The sequence below is a fragment of the Falco peregrinus genome, chromosome 1, assembly GCF_023634155.1.
Source record: "Falco peregrinus isolate bFalPer1 chromosome 1, bFalPer1.pri, whole genome shotgun sequence".
Classification (NCBI taxonomy): Eukaryota; Metazoa; Chordata; class Aves; order Falconiformes; family Falconidae; genus Falco; species Falco peregrinus.
In genome coordinates this window covers 107,130,756-107,146,320 of record NC_073721.1, presented here as the reverse complement: position 1 = coordinate 107,146,320, position 15,565 = coordinate 107,130,756, and the positions used below count along the sequence as shown (strand labels likewise).

The following is a 15,565-nucleotide window of genomic DNA, read 5'->3' as shown; positions in this document are numbered from 1 at the left end:
ACACAGTTTGTAAAAATAACTTGCCATTTTTCCGCGATGACTTCTGTACCGGAGGTGGCATAAAGGTTTGTGCTGTTGCTAGCTCAGGACTGGCAGCTTTAATTCCATGATTGGCTTTTACCTTATCAGCCCAACTTACACCAGAAGGAGCCAGGCGTGTTGCAGAAATTGTCACTGCAGGGTTCCTAAATGAAAGTCACAGCTCTTTTTAGCGTCCAATCAAGTAACAGAATGGTTCATTAGAAAACTTTATCAGGACACTTTCTACTTAATCTTGGCGTTCAATGACTCAGGCTGACAGCTAGTTCCAAAAACCTACCTGCCTCCTTTTCTCTTTCCTTAGTTTATAAAAATTAAATTTGTAGTTCTTGAACATTAAAGCCTCAATAGATTTCTCATCAGTAAAATCCTTGTAAATTCAACTAATGAAAAAAAGTAAATCTAACCACAGAAACAAGGATGTAGCAATAAATCAGCAGGTGGGATGTTCTGGTTTTTGGGTTTGGTGTTGTTGGGTTGTTTTTTTCTATCAGGTAACTATCTCAATAGCCTATTACATGCTCCCAGTCACAGAAAAGTCAGAAGATAGAAAACAGTGTTGCACCTCGACAAAAATCTGCAGGTGAGATTCCTTATGTTTAGTAGTCAATGAAACTAAATTAACAAGCAGCTAAACGCTCAGATTAAAATTTCTGACATGTTAAATGACAGAAGAAACATGCAACACACTAGTGATGGAAAAACACCACAGGAAACATTCTCTGATACCAAATTTTGAAATCATAGAAGCAAACATATCTTGAGTATTTACAGCCAAATATAACACCTCTTCTTCCTGGGTCCAGCCTATTTCATCAATGACCTGTATAGAATAGGCTACAACCATTACTAATATGGAGTCTAACAAAGCATATGGGCAGGAAGTCAAAAAACATGCAGGTTTAATTGTAAATGTAGATCAACACAAATCCATAATGTACTTTGTTCCAAGGTGAAGGGAATAAAGGAACCGATCTCTTTTCTATTACCTACTCAGCAAAAATAAATTGTAAATCTAGAAGGCCATTCTATTAACTTTCATTAAGGTCCAAATAACACTGACCACCCAAACTTTGAATTTCTGGATGGACAGAACTGCAGTGACTGTTTAATTATTTTATTTTGCTTTTTGTAAAAAAATTGTCATTTTCTGCACACGGCTTAAAGTTATATAGGGTTTTGCTCCACTTAAGTGAATGCAAGCAAAATTTTAAATTGCAGAATGGTAATATTCAAGAAGCACATATCCAAGAACTGTCCAATTCTCTTTTGTAACAAGTCATTTTATCTACGACCATACAACTGATTTTTCTTCCAAGCTTTACAACACTCATTAAAATAACCCAACAAATGCAGCTGTCTCACTAGCTAAAGCAAATCAAGGACAAAGAAAATGAAATCTTACAAGTTTCAAATAAACAGGTAGAAAAACCCCATATAACTTGACTGTTCACTGACTTTAACCCCACTGAGACATCAGTTTATCATTATTTCCTGGTTTTATCAAGTCAGCCGTCAAAAAGAACCCTATCAGGAATAATTCCACAAAATATAAAAATGTGGCTGATTGGTTTGTTTGTTTTTAATAATCCCCATTCATCCTATGGGGATGCAATACCACTTCATGGGAGGAAACCAGGAGGAGGCCAAGCCCTGTACCCTAACAGTGCCATACAGACCAGCAAAGAAACTATCAGAACCATGTGGTACAGAACAACTTTGCCTTTTGCATACTCTCCAGTTTGCAGCAATTTACACTGGAAAGTTGTTGTAATTTATTAAACAATCTTTGTGTTTAATAACAAGAGATAGACTTTAATCTTTGTGATACGAATTTCTGAAGTCATTTATGCTTTTGGCATCCAAAGCATTGTATAGTAACAAATTCTACATACTAAGTCTTGAAAAACACTTCTGTCATTTTAAGGTTAGTGTTTAGTCATTTCAGTTAGTATTCCCAATTCCTTTTCGTGAAAAATAATGAACAAAATTTTCCTACTCATCTTCTCTGTAAGTGAATTTACTTATCACAGCCTTCTTGTTACTACTTCTCAAAATTATTTTCTTTCTGTATTAATACTGTTGGATACTTCTGATTGTTCCCATTTCCAGTTTCTGTACTTTTCCTACTTTTTCTATACTGCTTTTGGGAGAGGTGAAGACAACCAAAAGTACAAGTTGTTCACTATGAATTTCTACAGCGGTACACCACCACCTTCTCTTCTGTCCTCTGTTCCTTTCATAATAATTCCTAGCACACAAAAATTTCCATAGTACCCAGTATGACAAAACCCTTATTTTTTATCGCATTTTCTCAAACACACACAAAATACTCTTTATTTGTCTGGCGCTGCCCTGCTTTGAGACACACAAGCAGACTAAGACAGAAGAAAAAGTCTGCAAGTCTGATGGATAGAAAACTCATCTTGTTATTAGCTGCTTTAACACACGCAATTCGTAATTATCTCCTGCGATGGTGAATAAAACAGCTCCAGCAACAACAGCAACATGTAATTACATTCAAAAAAAGGCTTAGCATAACTTTGTTACGCTGAGCTTCTGTGCTTATATTACTAATAGTAATATTAATAATTAATATCAAATCAATAAATACTAATTAAATATATAAATATATGAATATATAAATAATTAATAAAATTAAATAAATATTAATATTAAAATATTAATAAAAATAAAAGAGCGCTGATTTCCACCAGACTCTAATTTTTCATTAGACTACTTCTGCATATTTTCTCCCCATCATCATGTATTTAAGCAGATAGCTCTGAAATGTCAGATCGGTATCAATACGCACAAAGAGATCAGCACCACTGGACCAGTATTTCCAAACACACTTTGTAGTATGTTTGTAGAAATATTTGATATTCAAAATTTAAGAGAGCTCAATACTCAGAGGTACTGACCAAATATTCTAATAGTATACCTCAGCTATTTTAACCAATACAAGAGGACATTGTAACCACTTACAAAACAGAATAGCATGTGCTCTAGATGCCAACAAACATGAATGAACTAAAAAACACACCCTGAGAAAGATTTAAATTGGATATGTAATAGGTGCTCTCTAGAACTGAAACAGCACCAGACAGTCCTGCTCTAAACTGGTGTTTATGCAACATTTTTGCTGAACTGCTTTCAAACCACCACCTTTTCACAAGTAAAAGATGCTTTTTTGTAGTACATAACATGCTCTACATTTAAGTGCTATCAGTTTTGCTATTCATCAGAATCATTATCTCACTTTACATTCACTTTTTTTGGCCTATATTTAACTTTTGCATATGCAGTTGGCCATTTGCATTGCATACACTGGCAATTTTAAAATGCCAATTACAGACAGTTCAACCTCTGTTTTGCAGTGGGAAGACATTAAAGTATTAAAATGATAACATGAAATATACTTATTGTATTTTATCTTCAGGTCTTTGGAGCAACCAGTAATTAAATAATTTTTTTTTACTTCATTATATAAGTCCCTGATAGGATTTTCTTTTACAGATTATGCGCTTTTCTTTCATAAATGCAAATAATTGCATATAGGACTTAATAAACAGCAAAACAATATATTGATTACTATAGAAAAATACTATAATCACAAACTCTGCTTCACATGAATCCTTAAGTTAGCGTTAATAAACTTATGATCTGGTTGGTTTCATACCCAAAATTTAAACTTCTTCGAGCATTTGATGTCACACTAATTCTATCTGTTGATGGACTCGGAATCACATGGCGTCCTGGAGACATTTTCTTTACTTCCCAGGCTAATGAAGTAGGTCTGCAAATTCAGGGAAGAGAAATTTTAAAATAAAATTTGCAATAACTATTCTTCTACCACCTTAAAGGAAAAACAGCACCAACAAATGCAGTGAAGTATTAACGAATACTCTTGAATTTAATCGTACATCTTAGCAATTGTTTTTACATCAACTCCAAGACATATTAGCCAGACCCATATAAAAAATAATGCATACTCTCAAGACTACAATGCTAATTTAAATGTCAGTGTGGGACCAAACATCAAACCAAGCAGTTACAAGGAAGGGATTAGGCGTAGGACTGGAAATATCCTCTAGTTCAAGTGACAATAGCAATGCACATAAAAGGCCACAGTCATTTAAGGTATCCTAAGCTTTCTCACTCTGGGGAACAGAGTGTTCAGTGCAGTTCAAATGCTGCTTTGGTTAATACAGGTATCAAATACCTCCAGTACACAGAAAACTTTAGAACTAACCAAATGCATCACCATCTACTCCTCCTATTATTCTACTGACATACAAACTTTGTCAGCAATAACATTTACTGATAAATGTATACTTGCAAAGATAACTGAACAAGCTGACTTAAGTTAACTGCCACCAACCTAAAAAGTTCTCATCCAAACACAGTTTGAAGCAGAAGCCAGGATTGCAGTTTCATCATGCATCCCTTTGAAGCTGATGCGATTTTTTTCATTTTTAACTCTTACTCCTGAAGCTGATTACATGAAAATTACAACTGGCAATTAAAAACAAAACCAAACTTGTAGAACCCAGTGCTGGTGAAGACATTCTAAAAAGCACTTACATAAATTATTTTTAACTGGTTCCAGTACAACTGGCAGGATTAACAACCCATAACCAACTAATAAAACACTGTCACATTTAGTCTACTTTTTGTCTCTACCTAGGCAGATGTGTGACTGAACTCACTACCTAGCAAAGGAAAACAGAAGTCCACACATAGTACAGGTCTCCCATACTTTACAGGCACAAATGAAACCTTACTTCTCACTTACCTCTCAAAGCTAAAACTTAGGCACCAAGGCACAAATTCAACACCAGGCACAAACTGAAATGATGTGATCAGTTTTACCTTTCTGATACTGTATTTTCAAACTCTTTACCATTTCCAGCACAGCTGTTCACTGATAACACTACCAGGGAGGATAAAATCCCCTCTATGTCCTCACATCAATTCTGCCCCCAAAAGGAAAATTTCATTCCTGATGCCCCAGAGCAAGTATTAAAATTGGTTCCATTTGCTGAATCTCTGCTACAGAATGAAGTTTACTATGTGTCAATGTTTGGATGCAGATTAAAAAAAATATAAATCTAATTACCTGTTTTGAGCATCAGCTTTTTCTAGCTTCTCCTGTAGCTGTATCCAGTCAATCAGTGCTTTGAAGTCCCTTACATAGTTATCAAGCATCATCAGGACTTCCTGGAAAGCAACCATTACATCAACCTTTGTATTTAAAACAATTCCCCCACTCAATAAAGGAACTGAAAAGAAAATAAGAAATTTACTAATCTTCACCCTCTTACAAAAATAAAACCAAGAAAAACCTTGAATACAAAAATGCCCAAATAGTTAAATTTTTATGTGAAAAAACACTAAAACATTTATCCTATCAAAAAAAGTGCACATTTTCTAAGATCTCGGCAAGCATCAATGTCTCAGGACAAAACAGCAAAATTTGGCAAGAAAATAATTCTGAACATACAGCAGTATCAGTTTCAGGATTTTGTCAGAGTTATCTTTTCAAATATGCTAGACATACTTCATCAAATGAAGCAAAACTGCCTGTAAAACCTGATAGACCTGTGGGAGACTAAAAATGTCATGATTAATCTGTTTGTGAAGTAAAAATACACAAAAATACACAAAGGCAACTGCATCAGATGGAGGGAATTCCTTCTGGAGAATCCTGGGATCCCTGCGTTACAAAAGATAAGTTCTTATGCCTCCGAAGTTCAGCAAACCATATCCTGTTCCTACAGACTTTCAAGTGCGCAGAGCTTTCAAATGATGTCTGCTTGTACATGTCCAGATTAATGACAGACCTTCTATTGTCATGCGAGATCATCAACACTACTGTACCAACAAATACCGGCCCAGTTTTTAATCAAAAAGACTCTCGTGATGGTATTTTGAATGGAAAAAGAGAAAGTAGCATTACACTTGGGTTTATAAAATCAAGTTTGACATAAACTTACTGGCAAACAAACAAGATGCAAGATGCAAAGTTCACATTCTCTTCTCTGATTAGCACAGCTTAACAAGTGAAAAAGTTGCTAACTGCACATTCTCACCTATGTAGTAATTACGTGTCCAGACTCCAATACCCAGATTATACTTCTTGACCATCACAAACCAAGTAATTTGTTACCATTTTTAAAAGTACTTTTAAATGACATAGTTATCTAAGAATTTATGCATTTTTACATGAATTACTGAACAATGTAGTCTTGAACATACTTCATGACTTGAAAGATTTACACATTATCATAAAAAAACCTCAACTGGGATGGATTTTAAGAGCAATCTAGTCCATCCCATACTTCCTGGGTAGGATTAAGCACACACTGTCAGAAATTATGTGGGCATGCTGGAGCTTTACTCAAAATATTGCAGATCTTGATTAACTAGTTAGAATCTTGCAAATTATGTGTTGGTCTTAAATAAAATTAACTGTTATGAAAAGACATATAAAATTAACTTGACTTCACATCCTATCAGGAAGAAATTCATACATAAAATGCCAGTGGCTAAACAGCAGGAAACTAAAAGACTTCTCATAAAAATATCCTTAACTTTCAGGAATTACTGACTGTACCTACTGATTTCCAGTTTGCTCAAATGTACAAGTGTAGTAACTACAGTAAGGTCAAGTTACATACAGAAACAATAAAAAATCAGAAGGTAAGTTGGAATCCTGCAGTCTTTAATCAGACAATACTGCCATTTTTTTCACAGGAAGGCAGAGCAAAAGACCTTATGATTAAACTCTTAGCTTTGCTCCCTGAGCAAACTACGGTTATCTACTGTCACAGGTAGAGAAAGGAGCAATTGTTTACCATGCGTGAAGCTAGGAAATCACTTACACTTCACACAAACTCAGAAATCATTTACCGAATGTGACAAAAAACACACAGACCACCACAGCCACCAGACATAACACACATCCTCAGCAGAGCTGGTATCACCCAACAAAGCACATTAATACATTTCTAAAGGAGAGGGTTTGAGACAACATCAAGCAGAAATAGAAGCTTTCATAACTACTCTTTCAAAAACCAAAAAAAAATGTATACAGTACTCTACGATGACAAAGCTGCAAAATCATAAAAATCCATATATGAAACTTGCATTCTATGAAAACTTACATTGGCTTCACATGCAGAGTTTAAAATACAGACATCATTTTATGGTATAATGAAAAACACTAATGAGAAAGTATTGCTGTTTTGCAAAATCTTTAGTAGGTCAAAGTCATTCCTGCTAGTATTAAGAGAAATTTTCTGCTCAAAGCAAGTAATTATTACTTAGAAATATCTTGGGAACAATTACAAATGAAAATGTATTGGTCCTTAAGTATATTTTAACATTTTAACAGTAAAACTTTCAACACTGAAAACAGTAAAAACACTCCACTACAATACAGGTGACAAATGCACATTTTTGTAACATCACGTCTCATTCATCTTTAATTTTAATTGTCCTTTTAATAGAAAAAGGACCTCTAATGTATGCAAAATGCTTTATCATGTAAAATTATACGGATGATTATTCATTTTAACACAAATGCATGTTTGAAATTCAGCTTCAGTTTTCACAGAAGTATCCTTTCAACTAGCATGTATGACAGATCTAGAGCATATGCTGGTTGCTGTAAGGGAAAAGTCACAAGAAAGTCAAACACAAGGCAAATCAAACAGAATACCACTGATGTAGAAGTTGTTCTTTGTTTGGAAATACTCCACAAAAGAGCTAACAAAATCTTTCTTACAGGGCAGTTAGTTTACAGCACCAAAATAATTCTTAAGTAAAGTCTGCTGCAAGAAATGAACAATTCAAGTATTTTAGCCAGTTCTTTTTTCATGTTCACTAATAAAATTTCAGCTTTCTAATTCAATTCATGTCCATTTAAGTTAGCCCATACTAAGTTGTGCTGACTGTTAGTAACAATAAGAGCATAGAAAGCAAAATCTAATTCTGAATCATTTACTTTTCAAGTCTGCCACTGAGATAGTCCTAAAAAAAAAAAAAAAATCTGAATATGAGTAATATTCCTGAGGTTCACTGGCACAGGAAAAAAAATACAATAAATGGCTTAACCTATTTTAAGGAATGTTTAGCTACACATTATCAGAAATGATCAGAGCAGAACCATGCAGCTGTAACCCGAGTCATGTTTTACGAACAAGGGAATACAAACAAGACAAGCAGCTGGAGCGGCCCCATATTCACTGATGCACATCTTTCTCCTTAAAGCTATGAGGGCCATTTTGTCAGGCAGGATGAAGCAGAACAAAAGTGGCTCTGAAAGCGTCGTTACAGGCATCCAGATAACTACATATAGATGCACAGCTAAAATTACCAATTAGTTTACCAATTGGCTGCAACGGATTCGATTGGTTTGTAATTAATTCTAGTTACTGGCGCGTACAGCAGGACGGTTGGCGCCATCCCTTTGTCCTAGTGACACACAATACTGGCGTGCAGGGCTCTGGGGTCCTGGACATCAATACAGCTCTCTAGCTCACCTACGATACCGAGTGTAGCAGATATACCCTGTGGTGCTGAAGCAGTGGAAACTTGCACCACTTGAGAAGGTGCTGACAAAAAGGAACCTTTATGGGGTAGACTAGGGCTGCACTAGAGTCAAAACAATTTTAAATCCCATTATTTTTCAAGGTCATATCCATCCCATACTGTTTTTAAAGAGCCAGCGCAACTGAAAAAGAAAGCAATACTGTTATAAAGCAACACTGAAAGGGAAATCTGTGACATAAAACTAAAACCACTCACAATACAGCTCCTGTTTCTTTCTCCCCTCTATTCTGTGATCAATACTCCTGCATGTCAAACAGTGCTGTGCTTTTCCTTCTTTCCTCCAGCTCTCAGTCATTACTTTGGTTTCTATGTATTTATCTCAAAGAGGTACTTCTTGTCTCTTCAATTGGTTGACCATATCAGTTAGTCTGCAATCAACCAGAACATCTGATATATATATATATAGTAGCTACATCAGAATAATCCTGTATTCCTGAATCCGGACAATCTTAACTTGGGTCCTAGATAGGCCTGTTATAATCCTTAAAAACAGAAGTTCACTTTTTTTGGAAATCCCAACATGCCTTTGAAATGTCTGTCATCTTCCCCATTTATTCTCCCATTCTCAGAAAAGGAGCAGGAAAACAGGGAAGCATGGAAGATGGTAGAATTTGAAGGTTCCCACAACTCAAAACAGTAGAATGCATGTCAGAGAAGCTAACTCAGTCAATACACCTATACTTTAATTTATTCTCAAGGCTAGAAATGTATGGTTTATTTTACATTGTTCCATTATCTATACTAAATATGTTAGATTATGTATTTACCAAAACAAACTCAATTTTCTTGCCCTGGAGTACATTTTTAACAGACAACCTAAGTAGTTCTTTGCCCCTTTATGTTTTTAAGGTTAACTGGGTGTTTCAGTAACTTGACATGAAAATTGCTTAAAAAAATTTCCTCGTTGCTTTTTTCATACAGTTGAATTATAAGCACTTTAAGCCAGCTCTGGGTTAGGTTAAACAAAGATGATTGCCAAGGCGGTTCTTACAACTTTGGGAAAGGATAAAAGGAAGCAGCTCCTCTAGCCAAATGACTCTCATTATACCAACTTCAGTACATGGTAGATACTATTTATTACCAAAAAAAAAAAAGAAAACTATAAAACAGATGCAGAGAAGAAGAAAACAGAATAATTTTCCAGTAGCAAAAGTTCTTCCCATTGGTATGCCTTTTTTAAATGCTCTCACCCTGACCTTGCACAAGCCACTAAGCAGCAAACACGATGAAGTTGCAGAACACATGACCTCTTAGATCCAAGTATTCAATACACTGCATATGGCCTCAGCTTGTTCCTCATTGTTTCACCTACGACATGACAGCCGTAACCCACTACCTGCCAAGGATTTGCTCTTGAGAAGCCTAACTATTACCAAAGTAAATTTTCTCCATAAGAATGAATGCAGTGGTCAGCGGGCACATGCAGGGACTTAATCACACAGTTATTATTATTTTTTATATATACACATATATATGCATACACACACGATGTGAAAGATGGAGAGGCAGGAACAGGATTATCCAGACTGCCAACCAGAAGAGATGCCAGCTCTTCAGTATCTGGCTTTTTAGAATAATTACCATTCTGAAAGATCTCATCCATTTCCACCTGTGAGATTGAATGCCCAATCATTACCCCATTTTCCTGTCCTTCACTGCTGACTCATCTGCGGGAAGATGACAACAATTAAAATGTAAATGCCCCAAAAGAGGCAGAAGAACACTCACAGAAGAGATTTTCACTTGGCATTGACTGCCACAATACGGCCACAGCGTATTTATTTAGAAAGAGGCATAAACATATTTTTCCTAAATAACCCCAAATTCAGAAATAGAAGATGTATTTTTAAAGTGAGTGGTAAGTGGCAGCCTAGCATACTTCTGACATATCCCAACCACTGAATTAGACCTCAAACAACCTGAATATAATAAAACCCTACAGATCTGAAAGACCACCTTATGAGAAACACAGAAAAGTAATTATACATGTTCCAGTATCTTAATCATTCACTTAGCCTTTCAGGGAAACTCATCATCACCTTGGTTTTACTAAATAAAAAGAAAATAGATGCAGTCACAGAGTTTATCCCATGCTGAAATTCTCCTCCTAACTGGAAATATTCTAGAGGCTCAAATAATGAAGACACCAATACAACAAAGCATTAATGCTCAAAATGTTACAAAATTGATAGAACACACTTAATAGAGAACACTAGTGGGGAAATAATTAGCAATTAAAAGAATTTGGATGTAAAAACACAAAGGATGCTGAATATACCTTAATTAAAAAACACTTAACAGATTTTGCAGTTTGGGTTGTTTTGGTTTTGGGTGGGTTTTTTTTAATTCCTTTGGAAAGCCATGATTTTTTTTTCACACAGAGACCCAGAGGAATCCAGCACATTGGAACAAGACTAATGCTTCTGAACAAAATATTTAGAGGCCTGTGCTGAGGAAAAAATTACTTCATAAGCCTTCTTGGGATACCTTTCTTAGGGTTTGTAGCACTACAAGGGGGTAAGTGACATTCACGTAAAAAAAATAATGTCTCCCAAAAAGTCTTATGTATCAAAACCAGATTCTGTATTTTTTACCTCCCTCAAACCAGGTACTTTTCACATTTGTAAAAATGAAAAAATAGGGGGGGGGGGGGAGGGGATCAAAACTTATCCTCCAAAAAAAGTAACATGGGACAGAGTTGAACTGGCTCCTATCAGTGGAAATAGGATCAAGATCCTGTTCGGGTCAGCTTGGCCATTACATTAAATTGTTGCAGATTTGCTTTTCAATGAGGTTAGGAAAATCGTGTTTTCTACTTTCAGCTCCAACACGTGTAGACACAGTTTTATTTTCTTGGCTGTCTTAAAAGCCAGTAATCAGCCTGGATGACCATGAGTGTCAGTCTGCACGCAGAGGTTGAAATCATTAGAATTAGTGCGCCCAGAACCAAAAGCAGCCCTCACAAGACATGCTCAGCAAAAGACTCTAATGACCTAAGTTCCTCTCTCCTTCTGGGAGGCCTTTGATCTACTCAAACCCTCTCACAGGTATCACCCTGATTGGAAGCTTAACAAAAGTTGTTTCAGCTGGTTCTTTCTCTTAACACCACCACACATTGTGACAAATCTTTTAAGGGAAAGGCTTTACCCACCTCTTTAGAGTATCTTGTGCTGTCCATGAGACTCAGCACAACAGAACTTAATTGCTGAATTTTCCATTTTGTAACAGGGAATAAGAATCTCAAGCAGAACGAAACTGTTTTCACTGAACTATACTCAAGGCAGATCAACTTCAGAATGCATCTGTAAGCTTTAAAACAAGGAGAGAAACTACCCTTGCCAAAACCTTATAGAAATGTAAGTAATGCTAGAAAATGCAGAAAAATACCCAAAGATGAAATTTGAAGTAGTCTGAGGTTCTTCTAGACTTACTGTATCCTTAGCTGCTGAATCCAGTTGCTCAAACTCTTGTCAGTTTTATGTGTAGTGTGTTGTTTCTTTGTTATATATACACAGACACATATATAAATAAACTCAGTTGCTGAGACACCTGAAGACCACAAAACAGCAGCAGCAGACACATTTCTCTGCTGCATTAACCACAATTCCATTGGCCAAAACTGACTATATAATTTGCCTTCTTCCACCTAAAAATAATTTTGGGCTTAATTCCTTTTAGAAAACAGAGTTTTAAAGGCATTATTTCTTTTCTGCCTAAGCTCAACACCCAAACCTAGAAAATACTAGGCAGTAAAATATTCATATAAATATCAGACACACAGAAACCTAGCTAATGTATAGTATATCCATACAGTTTGCAGTTTGAAATGCTGAAGGTTATAGCCAAATCTATTAGACTATGGCTAATCTCTATCACTATTGCACAAACTGATTTATGGACAGTAAGATGATGCTTAAACTTGCGAACTCTTTATTTTACAAATAATTCAACCATGTTCATTGTATCTTTATATACAAAGTATCAAAGCCACATCTATATACTTGATTTGAGAGTTCTCAATTCCAGATCAATAGCAAAATAGCAACTTCAGCAGTTCCCAAAGCTGAGTGAAAATATACACAACCACCGATCCTCTTACACACATTTCCACTGTTTGTATCCTTACCTCAACCCTTTTGTCTCTATTTCAACCACAACCAGCCACTAGAGCCCTTTCTGATTTGGGAGCATCAAACATTATCTTCAGTGACAATGTAATCAATAAAACTATACCAACTTGTAAGAATACAATAGAGCAAAACATTAAAAAAAACAACACAAAAACCCACCAGAACTTTTATACCAGGTTAATCTGAAGGTTTTAAATACCAGAAGTTGTCATGTTTCATTTTCACACAGGTCTTCTTTTAAGACAATCTTTATACAACTAAGATGTTTAAATAGAAGAGCACATGTCCATTTGACCAAGACATAAGTTTGAGGAGAGATCACTTTAAAAGTTGAAATTAAGGAAGTTTTTGATAACATGGATTTATCTTAACAGAAATAATTTTTCAAACCCCCACTTAAACAAAGGAAAAGTTAGCAGTTTAACCATTTTGGTTGCTTATTTAGTATTATTTCCCACATATGTCCTGTAGTAAAAATAAAAATGGTACTTCATGAAAAAAGCTAACAAAGATACTCTGTCAAATGAGTATGAGAAATAAACAAGGCAATGTGGAATTCCCATTTATCAAAATCCTCTCAATTCTTCAGGTATAGCAGAAATACATTAATCCATTTTCAAATGAGCTGATGTCTGTTACTATACCTTGTAACACTTTAACCACTTGATCTTTTTCTATGTAGTATAATAAATTTACAAAAAAGAACATAAAAGCACAGTTAATCCATTCTCATTTTTAGCATGAGCTTTAGTAAACATTTATTATAAATGGATTTTTCATCTTAAAATTAAAATATCCAGAAGACCAGTACTGTCATACATACAAATGGAAAAAGCTAAGAACTCCTCCTGCTCAAAGAGAAATAATAAATAAAAACAACAAACAAACAAAAACACCACAACAAACCACTAAGCAAAAAAAGCCTAAGAGATTCTGCACATTGTGGATCTAGTGGAGCCTGTTTTCCCATTATGTCCTTACTGATTCCTCTTGTGCCAGAAATGACACAATGACATGTGCTTCAATTAATTCTTATTTAAAACAAAAAAAAAAAAAATCCTCACTCAAACAAGAAACAACCACATACACAATCCCTCTCCCCTCAGTACATTTATCTTCTCTTGTTTCTCTGAATTCCCTGGTTTAATAAAGATTGACACAATTTTTTCTGCAATGTGAACCTTAACAGAACATCAGCTTTCAAGCTAGTCACATACTCCCACCATGAAATCTATGACCACCAAGTTAATTTAATTTGGTCCACTGATATTAAAAGTTATGGCAGGGATGACCGAAAATCATGACTATGTAAGGACAGACAAGACATGGCATGACTGCATTAAACCTGGCCTCCTAAGTCCAAAACCCAAAGAACTACACACATTACAGATGTTATTTTCCTGCCAAGGAAGCTTAACATATTTTGCCATGCCACATCTACATTACTGATATTCTACTGATGACAGCAGTTAGGGAGGTATCTCATTAGACCAGACAGAATTCATATTATGCCTCATACTACGCTGTTATTCACATATGCCTCATTCAGAGGCATAAAATCACTTTGCATCCTCCCAATCCTCCACATTCAAGTGGTCGGAGCCACCCCTGGAGTAACACAGAACCTTGCTACAGCCATCTTTCTTGCAACAGTGGACACCCAAGCTGACATCAACAGGGAATCTAGACTCTGTTCATTGCTTTAACATTTCCAAGTAGCAAGAAAAGGCATGACCAGAAGATCTTGCAAGATTGACCAGGCATGATCAGAACAAGACAAAGGATGAAACCTGCTGCTTGGGAGTAACATGACAGCAATGTATACAGGACTACCAAAGCCAAGGCACTAAAAAAAGTGTGTGTTTTAGATAAATTATGATTATTTGCCTGAACTGAGTTACAAATGGACAGATTGTAAAGATCTGAGTGACTGAGTGAAGCTATTTTTAAGGCAGGACATAGCCCTTCTACTAAGCTATATGAACTCTTGAAACAGCATCAAATGAGTGCTTCTTAACAAATACTGCTTGCCAAATGAACTCCGAGACTAGATCACGATTTTAATTTATGAACTCCTAAAAGGTTGGGGTACTACAATAAGCACTTTCTATATATTCCAAAATATGAAGGCTATACTTAGACAAGGTATTTCATTTGATGGAGAACAGCAAGCACTGGCTTTTCAGGATCAGAGGTGAAGAAGACACAGTTTCCACAAGCATCTGTTTGTGGTTCGTGATCACAAATAATCCATCCAAATTCAAAACTACGTCCACACTAACATGTTTAATCATTCCCTAGTTGAAGCCTATGTATGTAGTACCAAAAATGTTATATGCTTATCTATTAAGACTTACTTAAAGCAGTCACTTCAGAAGACAGCAGTTACGATATTCTGCTGTAACTCATTAGCTAGAACACATTGACAACTCTACCTCTAGTAGAAACCAGACTGGATCTGTCAACAATAGCCACCCCAAAATAAATAATGATAATCAATAGCGTTGATAGAAGTGAAACATCAGTAAAAATAATGTGCCAGACTAAACAGTTTTATACTTCATAGCTTAATTAACAGAAATTTTAGTGATTTATCAAGAGTGATAATCATCATTTAACAGTAACATTTGAAAGAAACTCTCACAAACAAAAGACCGTAAAACAAACACATATTCCAGCTACTCAGGTAAAGCACTTTTTTGTGCTGAGAAAAAGGATCTTTTAAAACATAAAAGCAACACAAATGTTATGTAAGTTTTATGACATTGAACTCCCCT

The 15,565-nt window shown here is 35.5% G+C and overlaps 1 protein-coding gene across 5 annotated transcripts in view; it reads right to left on the bottom strand.

Annotated features, from left to right (window-relative positions):
- SCAPER (S-phase cyclin A associated protein in the ER) overlaps window positions 1-15,565 on the bottom strand; it is a 166,049-nt gene that overhangs the window by 131,152 nt on the left and 19,332 nt on the right. For all 5 annotated transcript variants that reach the window (XM_055805663.1, XM_055805669.1, XM_055805684.1 and 2 more), the window contains exons 6-8: window positions 5,162-5,262; window positions 3,722-3,838; window positions 25-185 (exon numbers count right to left, since the gene is read on the bottom strand). In XM_055805663.1, coding sequence (XP_055661638.1) covers window positions 25-185; window positions 3,722-3,838; window positions 5,162-5,262 — 379 coding nt within the window. The remainder of the gene's footprint in view (window positions 1-24; window positions 186-3,721; window positions 3,839-5,161; window positions 5,263-15,565) is intronic.